Here is a 25,462-nt window from a genome sequence, read left to right as displayed (position 1 = left end):
ATTGATAGCTCGAAATGCAACTTTTGACAGTAGATTCACTACTGCTTTACACTCATTTTAGGAATGATGGAACTGTTTGACCGTTTCTCAAGAAGCTCTGATTTATGGCCAATCAATCAGTACCAAGATAGTAAAAGTAGGCCTAGATTTTAAGGCCTAGATTTTAAGGAGGGAAATGGTTTTGAATTTCCATGTCAATAACATTTATAAAACTCTTTTTACATCAGCAGTTACCCAGCCTAGAACCCAAAAGAGCAAGCAATGCAGAAGCCCGGTGGCCAGGAATAACTCCCTAGAAGGCTGGAAACTAGGGAGGAACCAGGCACCAAGTGGTGGACGGTTCTCTTCTGACCCTCTACATTCACCATAGGTCTCCTGTTTGGACCTACCACCCCAGTCATTGCCTTAGCTCTTCGGTACAATGGCAGTACACTGATGTTCAGAAATGGCTTTGGTCACAATTAGGGTTCTGAAGAGAGTCCCACATGTTAGTGAACCATTGTCAGAAGAAGCACCCATGACACGCTTTGAAACTCTGTGCAAGGATCCAAGATAAAACAGATGCCTCTGTGGCTGCCTTGTCCCCTCCTCCAGTCTAAGGCCTTGGCTTGGCTGGCATCAAAAAACCTGGCTCCTCTCAAAGATGGCCAACACTTAGCAAGACAATGCTAGATCATCAGAGGCACTGAGGACTTTCCTTGTGGCTGAAGTATGAACACAGTACGCCCGCCAGGCCCTAATGTCTTTGTTTCCCCCATTAGATCAGGCCTTAGACCACTGCGCCACCCGGGAGGCCCTCATCCAATAGATCATTTGTCTTTTCTAGTACATCACTCTTCTGGAGAGAGAGAGAACCACCTCTGGCATTTAGGTACCCTGAACATTTTATCCTCCAAAACCCAAGGAACATTTTTAAAACAAGAGTCTGGATGGTCGTTATTGGATGTTAGTCACACATCAATATTGTGAACTACAGGTAACTGCCAGAATAAAGAAAACACCAACATATATATATATATATATAAAGTAGGGCATTGGGCCACAAGGAGCCAGAACAGCTTCAATGCACGTGGTGTAGATTCTACCAATGTCTGGAACTCTATTGGAAGGATGCGACACTTCTTCACAAGAAATTTAATTTTTGTTGATGGTGGTAGAAAACGCTGTCTCAGACGCCATTCCAGAATCTCCCGTAAGTGTTAAATTGCGTTGAGATCTGGTGACTGAGACGGCCATTGCAAATGGTTTACATCGTTTTCATGCTCATCAAACCATTCAGTGAGGACTCGTGCTCTGTGGATGGGGACATTGTCATCCTATGGGGGCATAGCCATGGTAGTCAAAATAATGGCCTCCCCAGCATATTTATAGATGATCCTAAAGCATGTTTGGATGTTAATTGCTTCATTAACTTAGGAACCATACCTGTGTGGGAGCACCTGCTTTCAATATACTTTGTATCCCTCATTTACTTAAATGTTTCCATTATTTTGGCAGTTACCTGTACCATCATAATATCCAAAACAGATGAGTTTCCCTCAGGCCCTGGGATCAAAGGCCAGGAGAGGATCCAGCTAGTTGCTTGAACAAGCTCTACTAAGTGTTTAGTTGGATTGGCTCTCCTGTGAAAAAAAAACAAAAAAAGATGGCACGGTCACATGGCATCTTCCTGACAAATGGGATTGGCTCATCAGAATAGGCTTCATGTCATGCAGAGACAGCCCATGGTGGGATCGATGTTTCGATGAAGAACACTGTTAGGACAAAGAGCATCACTGTCTTCAGTGACAAGTCCCCCGACGGCCAGTCACTGTGATAGAGATGTGATTTATATATATAACAGCAGAAATAACTGTAGAACATTTCCTCAGCAGATCAGTAACATATTGTGTGAGGGTTAGGTGACAAACAAATGACCTGCGGCCACACAGAGGTGGGCACAACTGTACACACACACACACGTCTCCATGGAGCCGAACAGACTCCATCACACAGGTGGTAAACACACAGCATAGATTGTCAGCAGGATTGCTGCAGGTTCTAGAGAGAGAGAACATGACACCGTGTGTCTCTGATAGAAGGCATCGCCTCCACCTATTTCCCAACAGTCACGGACAGCACAGGTTATCATAGTATGTTCGGCTGTTGTTCATAAGAGGAAACGCAGGACCTATTTTAGTGAGATGGATGGACCGAGTGTATATGAGAGTTGGAGAGTAAGTGGGAAAAGAAGAGTGTGATAGGTTCAGTGGGGGATTGAATTACCTGACTGCCATTGCCATAGTAACCCCCATACCATATCCCTGCACACTGAGACTGACCCTGATATGGCCTGTGGTGTCTGCTCCTCTCCACAAGAACATACCGCTGTGTAAGTGTGGACTGGACTTGCGTGGGAGGATGTTCTCTACCTCTCGTCTGTTTCTCCCACTAGTCCCTATGCCCATGTCTTTGTCTGTTTTTAATTGCTTACTTATTTACTTATTTCTGCTTATCTGTCAGTCGATGTCTGTCTGGCTCTTTCTCATTCCGTCTCTGTTTGTCTGTCTCTCTACACGTCTGTCTTTCTGTCTGACTCTGGCCTGGTTTGGAGCGGGCTGACTGTCTCTTTGGGTCTCAGCTCAGCAACATGGTATGATTGGCTCAGAGGATATTTGACTGCACTGTGACGTAGCGGTTAATGAGGGCCCGTGATTGGTTGAGGCTGGCAGTGGGGGAGGGGTGGGTGTAGCAGACGCTGGCTGTGGGCACATGTAGGCTGAGATGGCAGGAGGGTAGGCAGACAGACAGTTTGGTCTGCATGGAGCATGTTCTGTATTTTGGCTGTATAACAGTTTTCTGCTTGTATGTTGTTGTTTTTCTAGGAGCCCCTCTTTCTCTCTCCCATCCCATCTTTCTCTCGCTCTTTGTTTACATGGACCCTGAAGTGTGTGTGTGTGTGTGTGTGTTCCTCCCTTCCTGGGAGAGTGGAGACCTACTCAGACGAGACGAAGACTCGGACTGGAGGGAATGGGGCAGGCCTGGAATTATGTGATTTTCAGGGGCAAGGCCCTATGCCGGCAAGGCCATTAACCAAAAATTGCCAATTTTAAATAGATTTGAAAACCTAAAAAAAGACTAGCTGTTCTGTTAAAAAAAACACAAGTGTATGTAAGTGTACATAAGTAATTATCCTACAGGTCAAAGGGTAGGTGATAGCCTATGGGAATTGGTTACAGTTTGTCATGTCCACACTGACACTGGCAGGAGGAAGGTGCCTGAAAATGTAGCCAAACTTGAATGAGACTTTTTAAAATGTATTTACAGATCCACACACACACACACACACACACACACACACACACAGGCTAAACAGCAGTCTTGTTTAACAATTAGAATGCAGGACAACGAACATGGACATCTAAGGCTTGATTCTGTAGTACTAGCGCCACTGTTTTCAGATAGCAGAGAAGGGCCTGTTCCGCACCACATTACCCACCTTGCAATCTGAGCAGAGGCACTTATCATTTTTTAAAACTATTTAACCATAAATGCAATTGTTCAAAACCTGGACTTGTATTTATTTATATTATATATGTATATGTATATATGTGTATATGTGTATATGTGTATATGTGTATATGTATATATGTGTATATGTGTGTGTGTTTTACCATGTTCTGACCATAGGAATGTTAAGAGGATTGTTTTATAAACACTTCCTCATATGCCATTGAAACCAGTATTTCTCTCATGTTCTCAATTTTCCTTTGTTGTCCAGCAGCCAAAGACACACTCCTAGTGATATTAACAACCCTGTGCTAGTTGTTGCATTTCTACATCTTCTCTCTTTCTACATCTTCTCTCTTTCTACATTTCTAAAGGAGATTTTCATCTCGCATTTATGAAACCACTCTCATTTGCGGCGCAATTTGGAGAACCGGTGTATTCCCGCTAATTGCATTTTGGAACATTCGTGCTTATAGACATGGCTTACCGGCTTGTGCGCGTTGCTGCGCTTATAATGTGAAGAAATAGCCTAATAGCTTATCAACATTTTAAGCTAAATGTTCTGATCTGTTGCATCAGCGTAATTGTTTTTAAAAATGTTTTTGATGTACAGTGGGTTTATTCATTTGGAATCTATCATCACACAACTGTCCCATTCTTTTTGGTGTATTTATTTCTCGCCGGGAATGACAAGCTGACTAATAGAATTGGTCAACTTTTGTACTATGGGGGACAGTAGATTGACAGGCTAGTGCTTTTGTTGTTTGTTACTCATCTTGTTTGCTTACGAAAAGTAAATGTGGAGAGTTCTTCTACCGTCTTCGAATTTGATAAGGATGTGCTCCGTTTCCTCCCCGATCTGTCTTCACTAGTAGCCTACTTCGGAGCTGTCTGTGAGAAGGACCCGATCATGTGACGGGCATTGGCTAATAAGAATTGAGATATCTGAAAGAGCCATGTGAGTGAGAGGTGCTTCGGAACAGGGGGATTGGCAGACGGGAGAATGGAATTATAATTATTATGTTCATGGCACAACAGCCACTTTTGCTGCAAGGCATGAAAATGGGAGGCCTGGATAGGGGTCGACTAGGGAGCGTGGAGGGGGGACGTTGGAGGGCTTAGTCTAGGTAGTGTGGAGAGGGGATATTTGAGGGGGTGGGAGTAGACTGTGGAGGGGTGAGAGAGTAGGGTAGACGGAGGGTTGAGTGGGTGGGAGTAGACTGTGGAGGTTGGGGGGGGGGGGGGGGTGAGAGTGAATGGATGTAGGGGAATAGAGGAGGAGACGAGGGGGGGTTTAGCTCCAGGCAGCCTACCAAGTGTGCGGTGTGATAATCTGACGTTAGCCAAGACGCATGCAGGGTTAAGACTAGGCACCCTACCAAGCCCAGGGCCTAAAGGGATGTCAGGCTGAGTACTGAGGCTGCTATGGGCCTGGAGCTGGGCCAAGATCAGGGAGAGAGGAGTGGGGGAGGGGAGAGCATTGTGGTAGGAGAGCAGGGTGGAGGGGATAGGAGAGCAGGGGGAGGGGGGGGCAATGAGAGGGGGGATGGAGAGCAGGGGGGGATTGGAGGGGGATTGGAGAGAAGTGGGGGGGATGGGAGAGCAGGAGGGATTGGAGGGGGATGGGAGAGAAGTGGGGGGGATGGGAGAGCAGGGGATGGAGGGATAGGGGAGAGCAGGGGGAGAGGAATGAGAGGGGACGGGAGAGCAGGGGGAGAGGGGAGAGCATTGGGGTAGGAGAGCAGGGGAGAAGGGATAGGGGAGAGCAATGAGAGGGGACTAGGGAGAGGGGAGATCATTGGGGTAGGAGAGCAGGGTGGAGGGGACAGGAGAGCAGGGGGGATGGGAGAGCAGGGGGGATGGGTGAGCAGGGGGAGAGGGGAGAGCAATGGGGGAGGGGGGAGAGCAGGGGGGATGGGAGAGCAGGGGGAGAGCAGGGGGAGAGGGGAGAGCAATGGGGTAGGAGAGCAGGGGGAGGGGGGAGAGCAGGGGGAGGGGGGAGAGCAGGGTGGAGGGGATAGGAGAGCAGGGGGAGGGGGGAGAGCAGGGTGGAGGGGATAGGAGAGCAGGGGGAGGGGGGAGAGCAGGGTGCAGGGGAGAGCAGGGGAGAAGCGATAGGGGAGAGCAATGAGAGGGGACGGGAGAGCAGGGGGAGAGGGGAGAGCATTGGGGTAGGAGAGCAGGGTGGAGGGGATAGGAGAGCAGGGGGAGGGGGGAGAGCAGGGGGAGGGGGAGAGCAGGGTGGAGGGGATAGGAGAGCAGGGGGAGGGGGGAGAGCAGGGTGGAGGGGAGAGCAGGGGAGAAGCGATAGGGGAGAGCAATGAGAGGGGACGGGAGAGCAGGGGGAGAGGGGAGAGCATTTGGGTAGGAGAGCAGGGTGGAGGGGATAGGAGAGCAGGGGAGAGCGAGAGGGGAGGGGGGAGAGCAGGGGGGATGGGAGAGCAGGGGATGGAGGGGATGGGAGAGCAGGGGATGGAGGGGATGGGAGAGCAATGGATGGAGGGGATGGGACAGAAGCGGCGGGTGGAAAAGTGGGGCTAGGGGTGGGAGAGCAAAGGATGGAGGGGATGGGAGAGCAGAGCAAGAGGGGAAAGCAGGGGGGATGGGAGAGAAGGGGATGGATGGGAGAGAAGTGGCAGAGGGGAGAGGATGAGAGAGCAGGGGGAGAGGAGGAGAGCAGAGGGAGGGGATGGGGGAGAGCAGGGGGAGAGGGGAGGGGTGCAATGGGAGGGGATAGGAGAGCAATGGGAGGGGATAGGAGAGCAATGGGAGGGGATAGGAGAGCAATGGGAGGGGATAGGAGAGCAATGGGAGGGGATAGGAGAGCAATGGGAGAGGGGAGAAAAAGGAGCTGGGTCAAGAGCACAGACTGAGGTAGAGGGAGCTGGAAATGGAAAAAGGAAAAAAATATTGAATTGTGGGTCGGCACGTGTTTTGATTTACTGTACAACAAGCTATTGAAGTCATCCATTGGTCAGAGGGGCTAAACCACTCAGTGAGACTCCAGTTGCCACTGTCTGTCAGTTGGATATACAGAGTAACCTTGTTACGACACTGTACTGACGTTCTCTCTCCCTCCTTTCTTCCCTCTTCCTCCACAGATTATGTTTATTTTGAAAACTCATCCAGTAACCCACTGCTGATCCGGCGGATAGAAGAGCTCAACAAGGTGAGACGGTGGTGTGTGTGTGTGCGCGAAGTCTCTCGAGTCCAGACAGGTGCCAACTGTCCTCAATGTTTGGCTGTTTGAAGGTACTGGAGACTAGTGTCTGTCTGCTGTGATTAAAGGGACACTTCGGGATTTTGGCCCTTTTATCTACCTTCCAAGAGTCAGATGACCTTGTGGATACCATTTTTATGTTTCTGTGTGCCATTTGAAGGAAGTTGCAAACTAGCGCTAGCGCAATTGATAGCAGATACCCATAGACTTCCAGTCATTGTGCTAATAATAGTTAGCATTGACTCTCAAAACTACCTCTTACTTCCTTCATACTGGACACAGAGACATACACATGGTATCCACGAGTTCATCTGACTCTGAGGAAGGAGATAAAGTGCCAATCATTGCCAATATCCGAAGTGTCCCTTTAATAGATGGACACAGACCTGACCCTAGGCCTAGCTAAACTGCTGTACTCACTCACGCCACTGTCAGTCTGCCCAGACCGGCATAGCAGTGGCTCTTTCCCAAATAGTCTCAAATAGTCTCCCTTGCTTCCTCTTTCTTCCACTCCTAAAAAAAAATGCATTGGAAGAGAAGGTCAGAGGGGAGGGCCCTTGGATCTTCTCCAATATGGTTTGAGAAGGTGACGAGGTTTAACACCATAAATCATTAGTCACCCCACTTTGATCAATCAACACTGGCATGTAAATGACTTCTTGTAGCATAGTTATTATACAACCTAGCCTAGTTCTACTGTTGCTCACCAGACTTCACCAGAGTTTCTGTTCGTAACCAATTTCACCCACATATCGTAAGCAAACCTGAACTCCAACTCGACACTCTCTGTGTGTGTGACCAATGACGGTGTGGCAGGCGCACGGCTTGTGGTCAGTTACCATGGCAACCCTCCGTTTTCAGTTCTCTCTCTCTGTCCCGTATTGTTTACAGACGGCCAATGGAAACGTGGAGGCTAAAGTGGTCTGTTTCTACCGACGCAGAGACATCTCCTCAACGCTCATCGCCCTCGCTGACAAACACGCACGTGAGTGACACGCACGGTTCACTGTTCAGTCAGAATCCACTATTTCTTCACCAGCTAACCACTGTGACTGTTCAACATTGAATGTCAGCGTTCAAATCCCCTTTATTTATACAGGTTAAGCTATTGTCATTCAGATTAAACCTCTTGCAAGAGAGACCAGTTCCCTCTACACTGATTGACTAAGCACCATTCAGCATCCAATGCCACTTCATTCCCTTGTATAGGCTAGTTCACAGAGAGATGGTTGGACTGAACTGTTGGTGCGGCAGGGTAGCCTAGTGGTTAGAGCGTTGGACTAGTAACCGAAAGGTTGCAACCCCGAGCTGACAAGGTACAAATCTGTTGTTCTGCCCCTGAACAGGCAGTTAACCCACTGTTCCAAGGCCATCATTGAAAATAAGAATTTGTTCTTAATTAACCGACTTGCCTAGTTAAATAAAGGTCAAATAAAAAAATGAAATAGCACATTTAAATCTGAGTTCTGTCATGTATAGTGAAAGACAATAGCTGTGTTCAAATACTCATACTAACTACTATTTGTGATGTGAATTGAGGATATAGTTAGTATGCCAAAAGTTCCCGGAAGTCTTACTAAATTCACCAAAATACGAAGTATACACGCAGTGGACAGTATTTCTGTGCTTTTAAGGCCCATAATGCAATTCTTCAGAAAATGGGCGTGGCTTCAATGTTTTCAGATTTGAAGAAAATGGCGAAAAATATGCAGTCCGATGAGAGGGTATACAAATTCGTTGCTTTATATATTAATTTAACTATATTAACTGTATTTAATCTTTATTGCTTTAACCAATTATAATAAATGTAAATAAAATGTTGAGTAATGTAATAAACAAATTACTTTTCAAATAAGTTACATTACACGTTATGTTGGCTGACAATTTGTTAGCTTACAAACCGCATACCCGGTACATACTGCTGTAACGTAAACTCGTACATCGCCTTGGTCCGTACAATTGCCCTTATTTTGGCGCCCCAAAAACGTAATACTTCCAGATCAACTGTAATGTCAATACCATTGTAAAGCACAATTTCTCCCCTTTCCAACAGAATCAATTACATGACCTCTACGCTGCCTGTTTCTGTATAATTCAAGCAGGCAATGATCCCCGTCGGGTCTTTTTAAAAATGGCGGGTGGGTAAGCGAAACTAATGCGTGGTAGTGAGAAGGACAGATGTTGTGGGAAAATGGCTTTTTTTTCACTCGATCTGTCCAACTTATCACCTTATCGCCTCTAAAATGTAAATAAAACACTATAAAGAGTTTATATAATGTGTCATTACATACCTATTTGAAGGTTTGTGTCAAATTTGAATCGGGTTTTTAGGGCGGTGCTAAAGTGATCTTAGAAGTAAACAGCGGCTTTGAGAATGATGATCGCATGCAATGATGCCGGAAAAAATAATTAGGTATCCCCCCTTACCCCCGTCACTGTCCATTTCTTGTTTTTAAAGGATGAGAGAAGTGCTACACCTGGTGGAGAGAGATTGTAAGACAGAAATAGTTGCTTTATGCGTGCTGTACGTTACGACATGACACGTCAAGATGTAACGGAGGGTCAGTTTTTTTCAACATTTCTCCAATACTATAGAGCCATTACCATATCGATCAACACTTGAATAGAAACCTAGTTCACACCCCCGATTTTGACGTGAACACAGTCGCTACAGTCCCATTAGTTTGAATGTTGCGGTTGCGCATTGTACGGAATGGGGTGAGTTTACGTTAATGATATGCTATGTTGGCTACCTACTGTAACGTTAGTTGGCTACTAGAACATCGAACTTGCCAGTATATTTACTTTATGCTATCTAACTAACTAACCAATGTTTATTGACTTGATTATTCACGTCAGTCATAGCTCGGCATAGTCGTTTTTGGATTTGTTCGTAAATTCGCTCTGGCTATCTACTCTAATTACAGAGCATTCTCGTTTGACTGCCAGAGGCAGAGCTCAGAACAACTGATGAATTGACAAACGCTCAACACCCGTTGAATGTGGCCGGTGTCAGTAAACGTCAGTAAAAAAGTGTAATTAAATTGTTGCCAGCAGAACAGTTACAGTCACCAACTGCTCTAGATAACATGAAAACACCCTAACCAGCTCTGCTTAGGGTGAGGAAAATGGTCAGAGTGATGTGTTCTCTCATTTGTGTCTGGGAATAGCTAGCCAACTTTAGCCAGTTAGTTTGGGTGCTTTACTGCCGTTCTGAGGTCAGTACGCTCGGATCAACCATTCTCCTCGGCCAGAGCGTCCAGTGTGCGCTCTGAACACTCCAAGAGCGAAATGCTCTGAATTTATAAACTGACAATCTAACAACTCCCTGAATATACAAACGCCCAGAGCGCACCCTGGCACATCAGATTGAATTTATGAACACACCCGAAGTCTAGCTAGTAATTTGTTATGATAACAAGCTAGCAAGAGGTTGCATAGCAACAGCATCAACTTCCGGTAGACTAGGTGAAGCGCTAGTATGCGCAACTGAAAGGATACCGTTAGTTTACACCATACTAAAATGAACTAATAGTATGTAGTATACAGGATGTTAGTATGGGTATTCGAACACAGCTAATATCTCAGTATTAGTCCTAGACTAGTCTAGGCAAATGTCAGTGTTTGTTTACGTTTGCTCATCTAAGCAGAACTGTGTGTGAATGACTATTTTCAGGCCAGCGTAACTGTGTACTCATCCGTGTGTGTGAGAGAGCTGGCTCTGCAGTGTAGCGGCTGTAGCTAGCTGTGTACTGTATCTTCGAGCTCTTGCTGTTTTGGGCTGCTTGTATCTGTTCTATCAGAGTGCAGTAGACTGTAGCTGTGAGGGCTGTCTGTAGCTGTGAGGGCCTGACTGGAAAAAAGTGAATCCTTCTAGAGCAGTACGCCCTCTGTTCTGTCCTACTCTGTGCTGCTAGAACCAGCAGTAAGTCCTTCCAGTCACCTACTCCCAACCTGTGTACTTCCACCTACTCCCAACCTGCGTCCTTCCACTTACTCCCAACCTGCGTCCTTCCACCTACTCCCTACCTGGGTCCTTCCACCTACTCCCTACCTGGGTCCTTCCACCTACTCCCTACCTGGGTCCTTCCACCTACTCCCTACCTGGGTCCTTCCACCTACTCCCTACCTGGGTCCTTCCACCTACTCCCTACCTGGGTCCTTCCACCTACTCCCTACCTGGGTCCTTCCACCTACTCCCAACCTGCGTCCTTCCACCTACTCCCAACCTGCGTCCTTCCACCTACTCCCAACCTGTGTGTGTGTGTGTGTGTGTGTGTGTACATGGTGGGCTGGTGGTGTGTGTGTGTGTGTACATGGTGGGCTGGTGGTGTGTGTGTGTGTGTGTACATGGTGGGCTGGTGTGGGTGTGTGTGTGTGTACATGGTGGGCTGGTGTGTGTGTGTGTGTGTACATGGTGGGCTGGTGTGTGTGGTGTGTGTGTGTGTACATGGTGGGCTGGTGGTGTGTGTGTGTGTGTGTACATGGTGGGCTGGTGTGGGTGTGTGTGTGTGTACATGGTGGGCTGGTGTGTGTGTGTGTGTGTGTGTACATGGTGGGCTGGTGTGTGTGTGTGTGGTGTGTGTGTGTGTACATGGTGGGCTGGGTTGTGTGTGTGTGTACATGGTGGGCTGGGTTGTGTGTGTGTGTGTGTGTGTGTGTGTGTGTGTGTGTGTGTGTGTGTGCGTGTGTACATGGTGTGCTGGTGGGCTGCTGCTGTATCCTGGAGCCAGCTGCCCAGACCGACACCAAGGACCTGCGAGAGAGAAGAGGGGATGATCAGAGGACCTGGTGTCTTGTCCAAACTTTCTGTGTGTTTAACAGCGGCAACCGGGTAAAATAACTTGGAGAAACCGGTATATTATTATAATTTATTTCTATGAACAGCATGAGGTGAAATGGATCTGTTATATGCCATGTCTAAATCTGGCTTCTCACAGCCTTCTTTACTAACTGCATGATCAATCATCAACGCTCAGTGTGTGTCTGAGTGAGTGTGTGTGTGCTGTTGTACTTGCCTATCGTATTTACTATGTTGTTTAAGCATATTTTTTTATACTGAAACTTCACACGCCACCTTGAACTGCAGTTGGTGGGCCTATGGCAGGGCTGCCCAACCCTCTTCCTGGAGATCTACTGTCCTGTAGGTTTTCGGTCCAACCCTAATTTAGCATATCTGATGAAAATCCCAAATGTATTTATTTTATGGATGTCAGATGTTGATTGATTGATTTAATTATCATAACATTCCTATGAATAGCCTTCGTTAACAAATAACACCTTGCGAGATTATCAATGTCTTCATTGCTTTAGAATTACTGTTATGCTAACGAATGATACAAATGATACTTTAGAATTACTGTTATGCTAACGAATGATACAAATGATACTTTAGAATTACTGTTATGCTAACGAATGATACAAAGGATACTTTAGAATTACTGTTATGCTAAGAAATGATACTTTAGAATTACTGTTAGGCTAACGAATGATACAAATGATACTTTAGAATTACTGTTAGGCTAACGAATGATACAAAGGATACTTTAGAATTACTGTTATGCTAAGAAATGATACTTTAGAATTACTGTTAGGCTAACGAATGATACAAATGATACTTTAGAATTACTGTTAGGCTAACGAATGATACAAAGGATACTTTAGAATTACTGTTATGCTAAGAAATGATACTTTAGAATTACTGTTAGGCTAACGAATGATACAAATGATACTTTAGAATTACTGTTATGCTAAGAAATTATACTTTAGAATTACTGTTATGCTAACAAATGATACTTTAGAATTACTGTTAGGCTAACGAATGATACAAATGATACTTTAGAATTACTGTTAGGCTAACGAATGATACAAATGATACTTTAGAATTACTGTTAGGCTAACGAATGATACAAAGGATACTTTAGAATTACTGTTATCTGTTATGCTAGGCTAACAAATGATACGAATGCCATTGGAACATTTTAGATTTGATGTATAATAACACATTGGAATGGCATATGATTATGTCCCATTGGTTTTATATGCTTTAGAATGACACTTCTGGTTTTGGCTGGAATTACCGGGTTACCTGGGAGAATAGTTATTTATTTTCAGAATGGAACATTTGGAAGATATTGAGGGGGGGGGGGGGGGGGGGGCTGTGGAATATTGTCCTTGTGTAGTACTGGATGGCTTTCTTTCTCCTTGCTGGACTGGATCATTTCAGAATGGCTGTGTGTATGTATTCTCGTCTGTTTGTGTGCTTGTCTTTGTCTGTGTGTGCTGTGAGTCATTGATCAAATATTTTCCTTGCTATGATTTGGTTAGAGCCTTAGCTCAGAGGGCCCCTACGTGTCTTAGCCCCACCCTTGCCGGCAGAGATGCCTCCTGAGTGGTCGGTCCCAGTGATTGACATAGCCTTTGGCTCCTCTGGCCCTTCCCTCCAGTCATATGACTTAAGGCGTCAGTAGGGTTGCAAAGGGTCAAAAACTTTCCAGAAATGTTCCATGACAAGTTAAGCCCGGGAATTTTGCTTAAATTCCTCAAAAAGTTAGCTTAACAGTGAACCTTTTTTTGTGGGATGCACATAAAGGCAATTCTAGGTATTGTGACATATTTTGGTTAAACTATCCCAAATTCATTGGAATTGCGACCCTCTGCATGCACAGTGCATTCTTCCATCACATTTACAGCTGATTCTCAATATCTAAATGAGATGCTATTGAGCCCACTAATGAGATGCTACTAATGAGATGCTATTGAGCCCACACTACTGCAATGTCTGAGCCAAGGACTACATGCTTTCTGGTAAGTTTTGATACAAAATACTGGGTGGGGTGAATATATTTTATGACATGATTTTTTTGTTAATTTGTAAATAGTATCCTACAGTAAAGTGTGTTTTAAAATAATTTAACTTAACAATTTCTGCTAGTTGCTATCATGTGGGTTTTAGCTTGCTTGAGCCTGAGTGTTAATTCACCTGTTTCCATACATGTTTCATTTAAAAACATTTATCTTACAAAGGAGTTGTTTTAATCTAACTGCTTAACTATTTATCTGGACATGGAATTGTATTATTATTACTCTTTTCTTCTAATCTTTACAGGAAAAATCCACGGGCACTATCTGATGTGTGGAGACCTTTCACTGCAGCTAATGTAGAAGGAAAAGCTGTGTACATTTGCAAATACTGTGCCAAATCATATGTGAAGAATGCGACAATGGTGCAGAATCATCTGGCCAAGTGCATAAAGTTCCCTCAGGGCTCACAAGCAATCTACTTTTATTCAAGGTGAAAATGATGAATCAGACACCTTATCGATAGCAACAGCTCATGGTCTTCCTGGAATCAGAAGTTTTTTTGATTCAATGGAGGAACGTAGTCAGAGAAATGCTGACGCATACACAGCTCGAGCAAGATATTCAACTGGTTCACGTCTGATGCTCACAGGCAATGTGTGTTGGAAGAGATTTCTGAATGTTCTTCGCCCAGCATACATCCCTCCAACCAGACATGCTTTAATCTACTCATTTGCTGGATGCAGTTCAACAGAGTTCAACTGAAGGTCAAACAAATCATAGCAAAGCAGACTGTATTGCAATAATCTCTGATGGATGGACAAATGTTCGTGGGCAAGGAATAATTAACTACATCTCCACCCCTCAACTAGTATTCTACAAGAGCACAGACACAAGGGACAACAGACACACTGGTTTCTACTTTGCAGTTGAGCTGAAGGCAGTCATCTATGACCTTGGACCACAGAAGGTATTTGCACTGGTGACAAGACAATGCTGCAAACATGTTGGCTGCTTGGTCTAAAGTGGAGGAGTCCTACCCTCACATCACACCCATTGGCTGTGCTGCTCATGCATTTATTCTGCTCCTCAAGGACATCATGGCACTGAAAACAATGGAAACACTCTACACGAGAGTCAAGGAAATGGTTAGATATGTAAAGGGTCATCAAGTTATAGCAGCAGTCTACCTCACCAAGCAAAGTGAGAAGAATTAAGAGCACCACATTGAAGCTGCCAGCATCATCTGTTGGGGTGGTGTTGTCATCATGTTTGACAGTCTCCTGGAGGGGAAGGAGTCTCTCCAAGAAATGTCCATATCACAGTCTTCTGATATGGACAGCCCCATCAAGAGGATCCTCCTGGATTATGCATATTGGGAGAGAGTGTTAAGCAGCCTGAAACCTATAGCAGTAGCCATTGCACGGATTGAGGGAGACAATGCCATCCTGTCTGATGTTCAGATTCTGCTTGTAAGATAATAAATATGTACTGCCCTGCCCACTTCACTGTTGCTCCAAGCAGAGGAAACTGCAGTTCTGAAATACATTTAAAAAATGTGAAGACTTCTGCCTGAAGCCCATACACAACGCAGTGTACATTTTTGACCCCAAGTATTCTGGCAAGAGCATCGTGTCTAGGGCAGAGATCAACAAGGCCTATGGTGTCATCACTACCGTGTCTCGCCACCTTGGCCTGGATGAGGGCAAGGTTCTTGGCAGTCTGGTGAAGTACACATCCAAGTTAGGGCTTTGGGATGGAGATGCAATATGGCAGTCGTGCCAACATATCTCATCAGCCACCTGGTGGAAGGGACTTTGTGGATCTGAGGCTCTTTCCCCTGTTGCCTCCAAATCCCACCAACATCATCCACCTCAGTGCAACAGGTCCTTGTTTGGGAACACACACACCAAAGCACGCAACATTCTGACCAATACAAGGGTTGAAAAATTGGGGGCCATCCGGACAAATTTGAGGCTTTTTGAGCCTGACAACGAGCCATCCTCAACAAGGTTGGAAACTGACCGTGAAGATCAGGCCTCAGTCTGATGTTCAAGAGGTGGACATTGAGGAGGTCCAGGGAGAAGCTTGAGAGGAAGACAACCAAAGCTTTAGTTTCTAGACTATCATTTTACAGATGTATGTTGAAAACGTTTTTGGGAGATGCGATGGATCATTAGGATCATTCAATATTCCCTTTATTTTGTTCAGTGAAATCATCATGTGACGAGTCAACTCATTTAATTAAACTATTTAATTAAACTAGTTCTTAACTATGTTTTTTATTGCTATTGGAAGGATTTAATCATTTGCAATTGTCTACTTATAACATAAAAGGTGTTTGTTCCATATGGTAATATATCCAATGCAAAATAAATCTACATTTAATATTTATAACATAAGGTGTTTTCCATATGGTAATATATCCAATGCCAAATAAATCTACATTTAAATGGTATTAATATAAATTTGCATATATTCCCGTTAATTCCCACAGAAAGTTTCCACCTCTGAATATTCCCCAAAATGTGCAACGCTAGGCGTCAGCATGCTTCAGTTCGGCTATCGGCTCCCTCAAAAGACATTCCCTTGAAAAAAAATAAAACTGGATATTACCCCGCGACAGTAGAGGATGGTGAGCTGGTACTAGCCATCTATGGCCAAACAAGGATGGGACGACACACCCAAACAAGGAAGACATGCGCGGGAGAATGAAATAGTTTCCCCAGAGAGACACTTGACTGGCGAATTTAATTTGTGCGAAATTCCTGGGATCTACTAGATTTGCTGTACCTAGCAACAGACATGCATGCGTTCGGGAAAGTATTCAGACTCCTTCACTTTTTCCACATTTTGTTACGTTACAGCCTTGTTCTAAAATGGATTAAAAAAAAAATCCCTAATCTATTGACACACCCCAAAATGACAAAGCAAAAACAGGCCTTCATACATTTTCTAAAGTATTTTTTTAGAACTGAAATATTACATGTACATATGTATTCAGACCCTTTAATCAGTACTTTCTTGAAGCACATTTTGGCAGCGATTACAGCCTCAAGTTTTATTGGGTATGACGCTACAAGCTTTGCACATCTGTGTTTGGGGAGTTTCTCACATTTCTTCTCTGCAGATCCTCTCAAGCTCTGTCAGATTGGATGGGGAGCGTTGCTGCACAGCTATTTTCTGGTCTCTCCATAGATGTTCGATTGGGTTCGGGCTCTGGCTGGGCCACTCAAGGTCATTCAGAGACTTGTCCCGAAGCCCATCCTGCGTTGTCTTGGCTGTGTGCTTAGGGTCGTTGTCCTGCTGGAAGGTGAACCTTTGCCCCAGTCTGAGAACCTGTTCCAGAGCGCTCAGGACTTCATCAAGGATCTCTCTGTACTTTGCTCTGTTCATCTTTCCATTGATCCTGACTAGTCTTCCAGTCCCTGACACTGAAACGCATTCTCATAGCATGGTGCTTCCACCACCATGCTTCACCGAAGGGATAATAATGGCTAGATGATGAGCGGTGCCTGGTTTCCTCCATACATGACGCTTTGCATTTATGCCAAAGAGTTCAGTCTTGGTTTCATCAAACCTGAGAATCTTGTTTCTCATGGTCCGAGAGTCCTTTAGGTGTCTTTTGGCAAACTCCAAGCTGGCTGTCATGTAACTTTTACTGAGGAGTGGATTCCTTCTCTGGTGCTGCAGAGATGGTTGTCCTTCTGGAAGGTTCTCCCATCTCTAGAGGAACTCTGGAGCCCTGTCAGTGACCATCGGGTTCTTGGTCACCTTCCTGACCAAGGTGCTTCTACTCCGATTGCTAAGTTAGGCAGGGCGGCCAGCTCTAGGAAGAGTCTTGGTGGTTCCACACTTCTTCCATTTAAGAATGATGAACTCCACTGTGTTCTTGGGGACCTTCAATGCTGCAGACATTTTTTTGGTACACTTCCCAAGATCTGTGCCTCCACACAATCTTGTCTCGGAGCTCTACGGACAATTCCTTCGACCTCCGCTTGGTTTTAGCTCTGACATGCTATGACACGTGGGACCTTAATCTCGACAGATGTGTGTGTGTGTGTGTGTGTGTGTGTGTGTGTGTGTTTTCCAAATCATGTCCAATCAATTGATGTTACCACAGGTGGGCTCCAAGTTGTAGAAACATCTCAAGGATGATCAATGGAAACCGGATGCACCTGAGCTCAATTTCGAGTGTCATAGCAAAGGGTCTGAATACCCTTTGGGGCGGAAGGTAGTCTAGTGGTTAACGCATTGGGCCAGTAACTGAAAGGTTGCTGGATTGAATCCCTGAGCTGACAAGATAAAAATCTGTCCTTCTGCCCCTGAAAAAGGCAGTTAACTGTTCCCCGGCCGTCATTGTAAATAAGAATTTGTTCTTAACTGACTTGCCTAGTTAAATAAATAAAAAATACTTATTTAAATAACGTAACTTTTAAAATGTGCTAAAACCAGTTTTCGCTTGGTCATTATGGGGTATTTTGTGTAGATTGAATTTTGAATTATTATAATTTTTTTAAGTCAAAATGTTAAAGGAAGGAGTCGTAACACTTTGAATGCACTGTATAATAGGAGACGGAGACAGAAGATGCCCGCTACAGGTTCACAATGGTGGATGTAGGGGCATACGGCCCAGAGCGCTATGGTGGAGTGTTACAAGAGTTATTTTGGGTCCAAACTGCTGCATTTACCACCGTGAGCTGTCCTGCCAGGTAGCACAACTCCAACTCCACATGTTTTCCTGGGAGATGCAGCTTTCCCCCAACATGAGAACATCATGCGCCCTTATCCAGGTATGTTGATAATAGAATGTTGGAATCAATTTAACTTTTTCTGGTTCTAATTTCCCTTGTTACTGCATACATGAATGAACCTCTGAGAAATGCCATTTTTATCAAGGCTTTTGGAATATGGTATGTTTTTTGGGGGGGGGGAGGTTTTACTGAAATATACACTATATATCTGACATTCCATTTTTACCTCTCATTCACAGGTGTCCATCTCAGTAAACCTGGGCATACCTGGAACTTTTCACTCTCGTTGACGGAGAGTCAAGAGAAAACGTTCGGCATCATGGCTGCAAGCATTCGGCATCATGGCTGCAAGGATGAGGATTCTTGATGGCCGCACAGACTCAGTTCTTTGTGAGCCAGTAGAGTTTTAACCTGATTCTGGGAGGTCTGTGTGCAGTCATTTAGATTGAACTACACCACAGGTAGAAAGCCTGTGGCACAGCTCTTCTGTACATTGTCAGCACTTTGATATTCAAATAGAATGCATTGAAACACCTTGAACAAATGCCAACAGAGCTTTTTCAGCACACAAATAAACCTTGATTCTTACTTCTGGAAGTAAACCACAATAAAAGTGTCTGCTGATGACCGACATGAAAACAAGTGAATAAAGTGTCAGTGTAGTTACACATTTCTGAATATAAATATTTTGTGAACAATAGAAATTTCTTTATGAAAAGACATGTAAATAACAAGTGTCTTTGGAATAAAATGAAAGTGTCTAGTTTCTGACTCCTGAGATGTCTGAACAACAGAACAAGTTGTTAATTTCACTGTGGTCTCAGTCGTGTTGTCCATGTCCTCTTGAAGTCATGCAGCTGGGGATCGAGTTCTGGAGTTTTGGCCAGTGTTCATCCATGAAATCAGCTATAGGTGCCAGGACCCTCTGGAGAGGATGAGAAGAGGAGGGGGGATTAGGAGTGTCTGGAGAGAGGATGAGAAGGGGGGGGGGTTAGGAGTGTCTGGAGAGAGGATGAGAAGGGGGGGGGTTAGGAGTGTCTGGAGAGAGGATGAGAAGGGGGGGTTTAGGAGTGTCTCGAGAGAGGATGAGAAAGGGGGGGTTAGGAGTGTCCGGAGAGAGGATGAGAAGGGGGGGGGGGGGGGTTTAGGAGTGTCTGGAGAGAGGATGAGAAGGGGGGGGGGGTTTAGGAGTGTCTGGAGAGAGGATGAGAAGGGGGGGGGGTTAGGAGTGTCTGGAGAGAGGATGAGAAGGGGGTGTCTGGAGTGTCTGGAGAGAGGATGAGAAGGGGAGGGTTAGAAGTGGGGGTTTAGGAGTGTCTGGAGAGGATGAGAAGGGGGGTTGGGAGTGTCTGGAGTGAGCATGAGAAAGGGGGGGATTAGGAGTGTCTGGAGTGAGGATGAGAAAGGGGGGGATTAGGAGTGTCTGGAGTGAGGATGAGAAGGGGGAGGGTTAGGAGTGTCTGGAGAGAGGATGAGAAGGGGGGGTTTAGGCGTGTCTGGAGTGAGGATGAGAAAGGGGGGGATTAGGAGTGTCTGGAGTGAGGATGAGAAGGGGGGGAATAGGAGTGTGGAGAGAGGATGAGAAGAGGGGGGTTAGGAGTATGTGGAGAGAGGATGAGAAAGGGGGGAGATTAGGAGTGTGGAGAGAGGATGAGAAGAGGTGGGTTAGGAGTATGTGGAGAGTGGATGAGAAGAGGGGGGGGATCTCCACTGTGGAGTAGCCTTTCTACCGGCATCTCCACTGTGGAGTAGCCTTTCTACCGGGATCTCCACTGTGGAGTAGCCTTTCTACCGGCATCTCCACTGTGGAGTAGCCTTTCTACTGGCATCTCCACTGTGGAGTAGCCTTTCTACCGGCATCTCCACTGTGGAGTAGCCTTTCTAACGGCATCTCCACTGTGGAGTAGCCTTTCTACCGGCATCTCCACTGTGGAGTAGCCTTTCTAACGGCATCTCCACTGTGGAGTAGCCTTTCTAACGGCATCTCCACTGTGGAGTAGCCTTTCTAACGGCATCTCCACTGTGGAGTAAGTAGCCTTTCTAACGGCATCTCCACTGTGGAGTAGCCTTTCTAACGGCATCTCCACTGTGGAGTAGCCTTTCTACCGGCATCTCCACTGTGGAGTAGCCTTTCTAACGGCATCTCCACTGTGGAGTAGCCTTTCTAACGGCATCTCCACTGTGGAGTAGCCTTTCTAACGGCATCTCCACTGTGGAGTAGCCTTTCCACTGTGGCCTTTATGTATTTTCTTTGCCTTGACGAACTTGTTGCGAATCCTACCCCATTTTTATCATAAGTGGTTGGGTCGGACCCCAGCGTCTCTGCAATCTCTTTCCATGAATTGGCATTTACATACATGTTTTTATATAATGCATGGCTAGAATCGTACTGGTGAAGGTACTTTTGTACCTCCTCGGTCAATCGATGCTCCAAGTTGTCGTTCCACATGTTGAACCCATACTGAATGTCAGGCTGAATCAACAAGAAGCAGAAACTTGCGTCACCCCCTACTGTTCACCAATCACGGATGAAGGGGCGTAGACTTCGGCTTCCGAACTTTGACTGGCCCTTGAGCAAAAATGTGTGTGCCCGAACACCCGAAAAAACCCTAACCGATCTCCAAAACGAACAAAAATTTCAGAAAATGTTGTCATAAAATATGCACAAACTCTTCTGAACTGTTTTGGCTGGGAAGCATGTGGCCGCCTTTAGCCTCTCTTAAATTGGCCTTTATATTCTAAGTCTAGAACTCTGGGCCCTTAGTTTCACAAAACAATAGACATCAATGGTGACTATGAATCTATTGTACTGAATTGATATCAGATTTGGATTGCCTGGCTGCCTGTAAGATTGAATCGGCTCTGGGGCTCTTGGATTGGGGTGCATGTTCATTCTGTGATGGTGTGTGTGTACAATAGTCTATGAGTGTGAGTGAGAGAGAACTTATTGATTTTGGCCCTATATCCCTTCTCCTGAAAATCCCTTTTGATTGCTTCTGCTCTGCTCTCTGTCTCCCTCGCTGTCTCTCACCTTCTCTAATGAAACTCCAAATGAGCTGGATCATGCTTCAACTGGTTTCTGGTCCCCACCCCTCTCTGTCCCCCTCAGTCTCTTTTTCCTTCAGGGGGAGAGAGGGGAGAGACGGGGTTATAGAGGAGAGCGAGGGTTATAGAAAAGAGGGGAGTGGGGAGAGAGGGTGTTCTAGAGAAGAGGGTTATAGAGAAACACACCAGTCCAGGCAGGGATCTATATCCCTATTTATTCCTAAGTGAGCCAGGTACCTGCAGTGTCACAAGGTGTCTTCACTGTTTTCCTGGAAAACCAATCCCTGTAGTATCTAATCCTCTTGTTTGTCTCGATTCTCTGGTTTAATATGTCGTGCCCTAACCTCACCCTAAATTCTGAGCGAAACACAGGTGTCACAACTATGAGGCGTGGCTCTAAATCGAGGCGGGAGAGGGTCATCACTAGTTAACACAGCCACAAAGTAGAAATTACAGACACCGACATCATACCAAAGCAATTTTGCATATGTAGGTCATTTTTGGTGATTAGCCTACACAATATTCATTTGTGCATTAAACAATAGGCTACAGAGCGGCACGGCATATATGAAAGCAAAATGGCATAGAAAAAGACACTTTCATCTATGCCGTTTTATTTGAACCAAAACTACAACAGCCAAAGTGGATATGATGCAACTTCCACCAAGCTAGTGGATCCTCTTGGCTGTCTACCAAAGGAGTAAACATGTAGCTATTCATCTCTGCTTCCCGTAGTGACACAGCGGGGACAGATGTTGAAGCTGCTGTGACGCTTCCCTTGAAAAAGCTCCACAAAGACTTCCTGGGCCTTTTATTTTCTCCTATGGTGCACTAACTGGTGGGGTTCTGTCCTCACTGTGGGCCTCTCCACCGGTGAGGTTCTGTCCTCACTGTGGGCCTCTCCACTGGTGAGGTTCTGTCCTCACTGTGGGCCTCTCCACAGGTGAGGTTCTGTCCTCACTGTGGGCCTCTCCACCGGTGAGGTTCTGTCCTCACTGTGGGCCCCTCCACCGGTGAGGTTCTGTCCTCACTGTGGGCCCCTCCACAGGTGGGGTTCTGTCCTCACTGTGGGCCTCTCCACAGGTGAGGTTCTGTCCTCACTGTGGGCCTCTCCACCGGTGAGGTTCTGTCCTCACTGTGGGCCCCTCCACCGGTGAGGTTCTGTCCTCACTGTGGGCCTCTCCACCGGTGAGGTTCTGTCCTCACTGTGGGCCTCTCCACCGGTGAGGTTCTGTCCTCACTGTGGGCCCCTCCACAGGTGGGGTTCTGTCCTCACTGTGGGCCTCTCCACAGGTGGGGTTCTGTCCTCACTGTGGGCCTCTCCACCGGTGAGGTTCTGTCCTCACTGTGGGCCCCTCCACAGGTGGGGTTCTGTCCTCACTGTGGGCCTCTCCACCGGTGAGGTTCTGTCCTCACTGTGGGCTGTGGATGCTTTGTGGCTGTGGATGCTAGTGGAAACCGAGCGGGAGCGAGCTTGCAACAGTTGTATTATACTGAACAAATACATACACGCAATACACAACATATAAGGAAATCAGTCAATTGAAATAAATTATTTAGGCACCAAATCTATGGATTTCACACGACTGGGCAGGGGTGCAGCCATGGGTGGGCCTGGCAGGGCATTGGCCAACCCACTTGGCAGCCAGGCACACCCACTGGGGAGACAGGTCCAGCCAATCAGAATGAGTTTTCCCCCACAAGGGTTTTCTTAGACCGAAATACTCCTCAGCACTGTGTCCCCTCAGGCCAGTCTACTACCACATATCTACAACATAAAATACATGTGTATAGTGCGTATGTTATCGTGTGTATGCATCTGTCTGTGCCTGTCTCTTCACAGTCTCCGCTACACCTCCAATATTAATTTTCACAAAGTCTGCTGCCTCAGTTTGTATGATGCCAATTTGCATATACTCAAGAATGTTATGAAGAGTGATCAGATGAATTGCAATTAATTGCAAAGTTCCTCTTTGCCATGCAAATGAACTGAATCCCCCCCAAAATATTTCCACTGCATTTCAGCCCTGCCACAAAAGGACCAGCTGACATCATGTCAGTGATTCTCTCGTTAACACAGTGTTGATGAGGACAAGGCTGGAGATCACTCTGTCATGGTGATTGAGTTCGAATAACAGACTGGAAGCTTCAAAAGGGGGGTGATGCTTGGAATCATTGTTCTTCCTCTGTCTCCCATGGTTACCTGCAAGGAAACACGTGCGTCATCATTGCTTTGCACAAAAAAGGCTTCACAGGTAAGGATATTGCTGCCAGTAAGATTGCACCAAAATCAACCATTTATCAGATCATCAAGAACCTCAAGGAGAGCGGTTAAATTGTTGTGAATAAGGCTTCAGGGCGCCCAAGAAAGTCCAGCAAGCAAGCGCCAGGACCGTCTCCTAAAGTTGATTCAGCTGCGGGATCGGGGCACCACCAGTACAGAGCTTGCTCAGGAATGGCAGCAGGCAGATGTGAGTGCATCTGCACGCACAGTGAGGCGAAGGACTTTGGAGGATGGCCTGGTGTCAAGAAGGGCAGCAAAGAAGCCACTTCTCTCCAGGAAAATCATAAGGGACAAACTGATATTCTGCAAAAGGTACAGGGATTGGACTGCTGAATCCCCTTTCTGATTGTTTGGGGCATCCGGAAAAAAGCTTGTCCGTAGAAGACGAGGTGAGCGCTACCATCAGTCCTGTGTCATGCCAACAGTAAAGCATCCTGAGACCATTCATGTGTGGGGTTGCTTCTCAGCCAAGGGAGTGGGCTCACTCACAATTTTGCCTAAGAACACAGCCATGAATAAAGAATGGTACCAACACATCCTCCGAGAGTAACTTCTCCCTACCATCCAGGAACAGTTTGCTGACGAACAATTCCTTTTCCGGCATGATGGAGTACCTTGCCATAAGGCAAAAGTGATAACTAAGTGGCTCGGGGAATAAAACATCAATATTTTAGTTCCATGGCCAGAAACTCCCCAGACCTTAAACCCATTGAGAACTTGTGGTCAATCCTCAAGAGGCGGGTGGACAAACAAAAACCCACAAATTCTGACAAACTCCAAGCATTGATTATGCAAGAATGGGCTGCCACCATTGTGGCCCAGAACTTAATTGACATCATGTCAGGGTGTCTTGAAAAAGAAGGGTCAACACTGCAAATTTTGACTCTTTGCATCAACTTCATGTAATTGTCAATAAAAGCCTTTGACACTTATGAAATGCTTGTAATTATACTTCAGTATTCCATAGTAACATCTGACAAAAATATCTGAAGACACTGAAGCAGCCAACTTTGTGGAAATTAATATTTGTGTCATTCTCAAAACTTTTGGCCACGACTGTAGTACTGTGCACCTCCCATAGTCTGTTCTGGACTTGGGGACTGTGAAGAGATCTCTGGTGGCATATCTTGTGGGGTATGCATGGGTGTCCGAGCTGTGTGCCAGTAGTTTAGACAGACAGCTCGGTGCATTCAACATGTCAATACCTCTCACAAATACAAGTAGTGATTAAGTCAATCTCTCCTCCACTTTGAGTCAGGAGAGATTGACATGCATAAACTCCCTCTTTGTGGTACCTGACCATACATCTGAACAGATGTCCAGGTGCGACAAAACTAGGGCCTGTAGGACCTGCCTTGTTGATAGTGCTGTTAAGATGGTCGAATAGCGCTTTATTATGAACGGACTTCTCCCCATTTTAGTTTCTGTTATATCAATATGTTTTGACAATGACAGTTTACGATCCAGGGTTACTCCAAGCAGTTTAGTCTCCTCAACCTGCTCAATTTCCACATGATTTATTACACAATTTAGTTGGGGTTTAGGGTTTAGTGAATGATTTGTCCCAAATACAATGCTTTTAGTTTTTGAAATATTTAGGACTAACTTATTCCTTGCCACCCATTCTGAAATAATTTGCAGCTCTTTGCTGTAGTAGTGGCATGTCGTTAGTAAAGATTGAAAAAAGTAATGGGCCTAAACAGCTGCCCTGGGGAATTCTTGATTCTACATGGATTATGTTGGAGAGGCTTCCATTTAAGAACACCCTCTGTGTTCTGTTAGACAGGTAACTCTTTATCCACAATTTAGCAGAGGGTGTAAAGCCATAACACATATGTTTTTCCAGCAGCTGACTATGATCGATAATGT

General features: G+C 45.6%; 1 protein-coding gene across 3 annotated transcripts in view; it reads left to right on the top strand.

The window, feature by feature from the left end:
* Positions 1-25,462, top strand: part of LOC116353342 (metastasis-associated protein MTA1) — a 73,442-nt gene that overhangs the window by 4,882 nt on the left and 43,098 nt on the right. For 2 of the 3 annotated variants that reach the window (XM_031787859.1, XM_031787858.1), the window contains 2 exons: positions 6,591-6,658; positions 7,601-7,694. In XM_031787859.1, coding sequence (XP_031643719.1) covers positions 6,591-6,658; positions 7,601-7,694 — 162 coding nt within the window. Of the gene's footprint in view, positions 1-6,590; positions 6,659-7,600; positions 7,695-11,357; positions 11,544-25,462 lie in introns of those variants that run through there. The other variant, XM_031787860.1, reaches the window with a different exon arrangement.

This window comes from Oncorhynchus kisutch, linkage group LG14, assembly GCF_002021735.2.
Source record: "Oncorhynchus kisutch isolate 150728-3 linkage group LG14, Okis_V2, whole genome shotgun sequence".
NCBI classification, from domain to species: Eukaryota; Metazoa; Chordata; class Actinopteri; order Salmoniformes; family Salmonidae; genus Oncorhynchus; species Oncorhynchus kisutch.
Note: the sequence above shows the minus strand (reverse complement) of the source record. Positions and strands in the feature narration are given on the sequence as shown.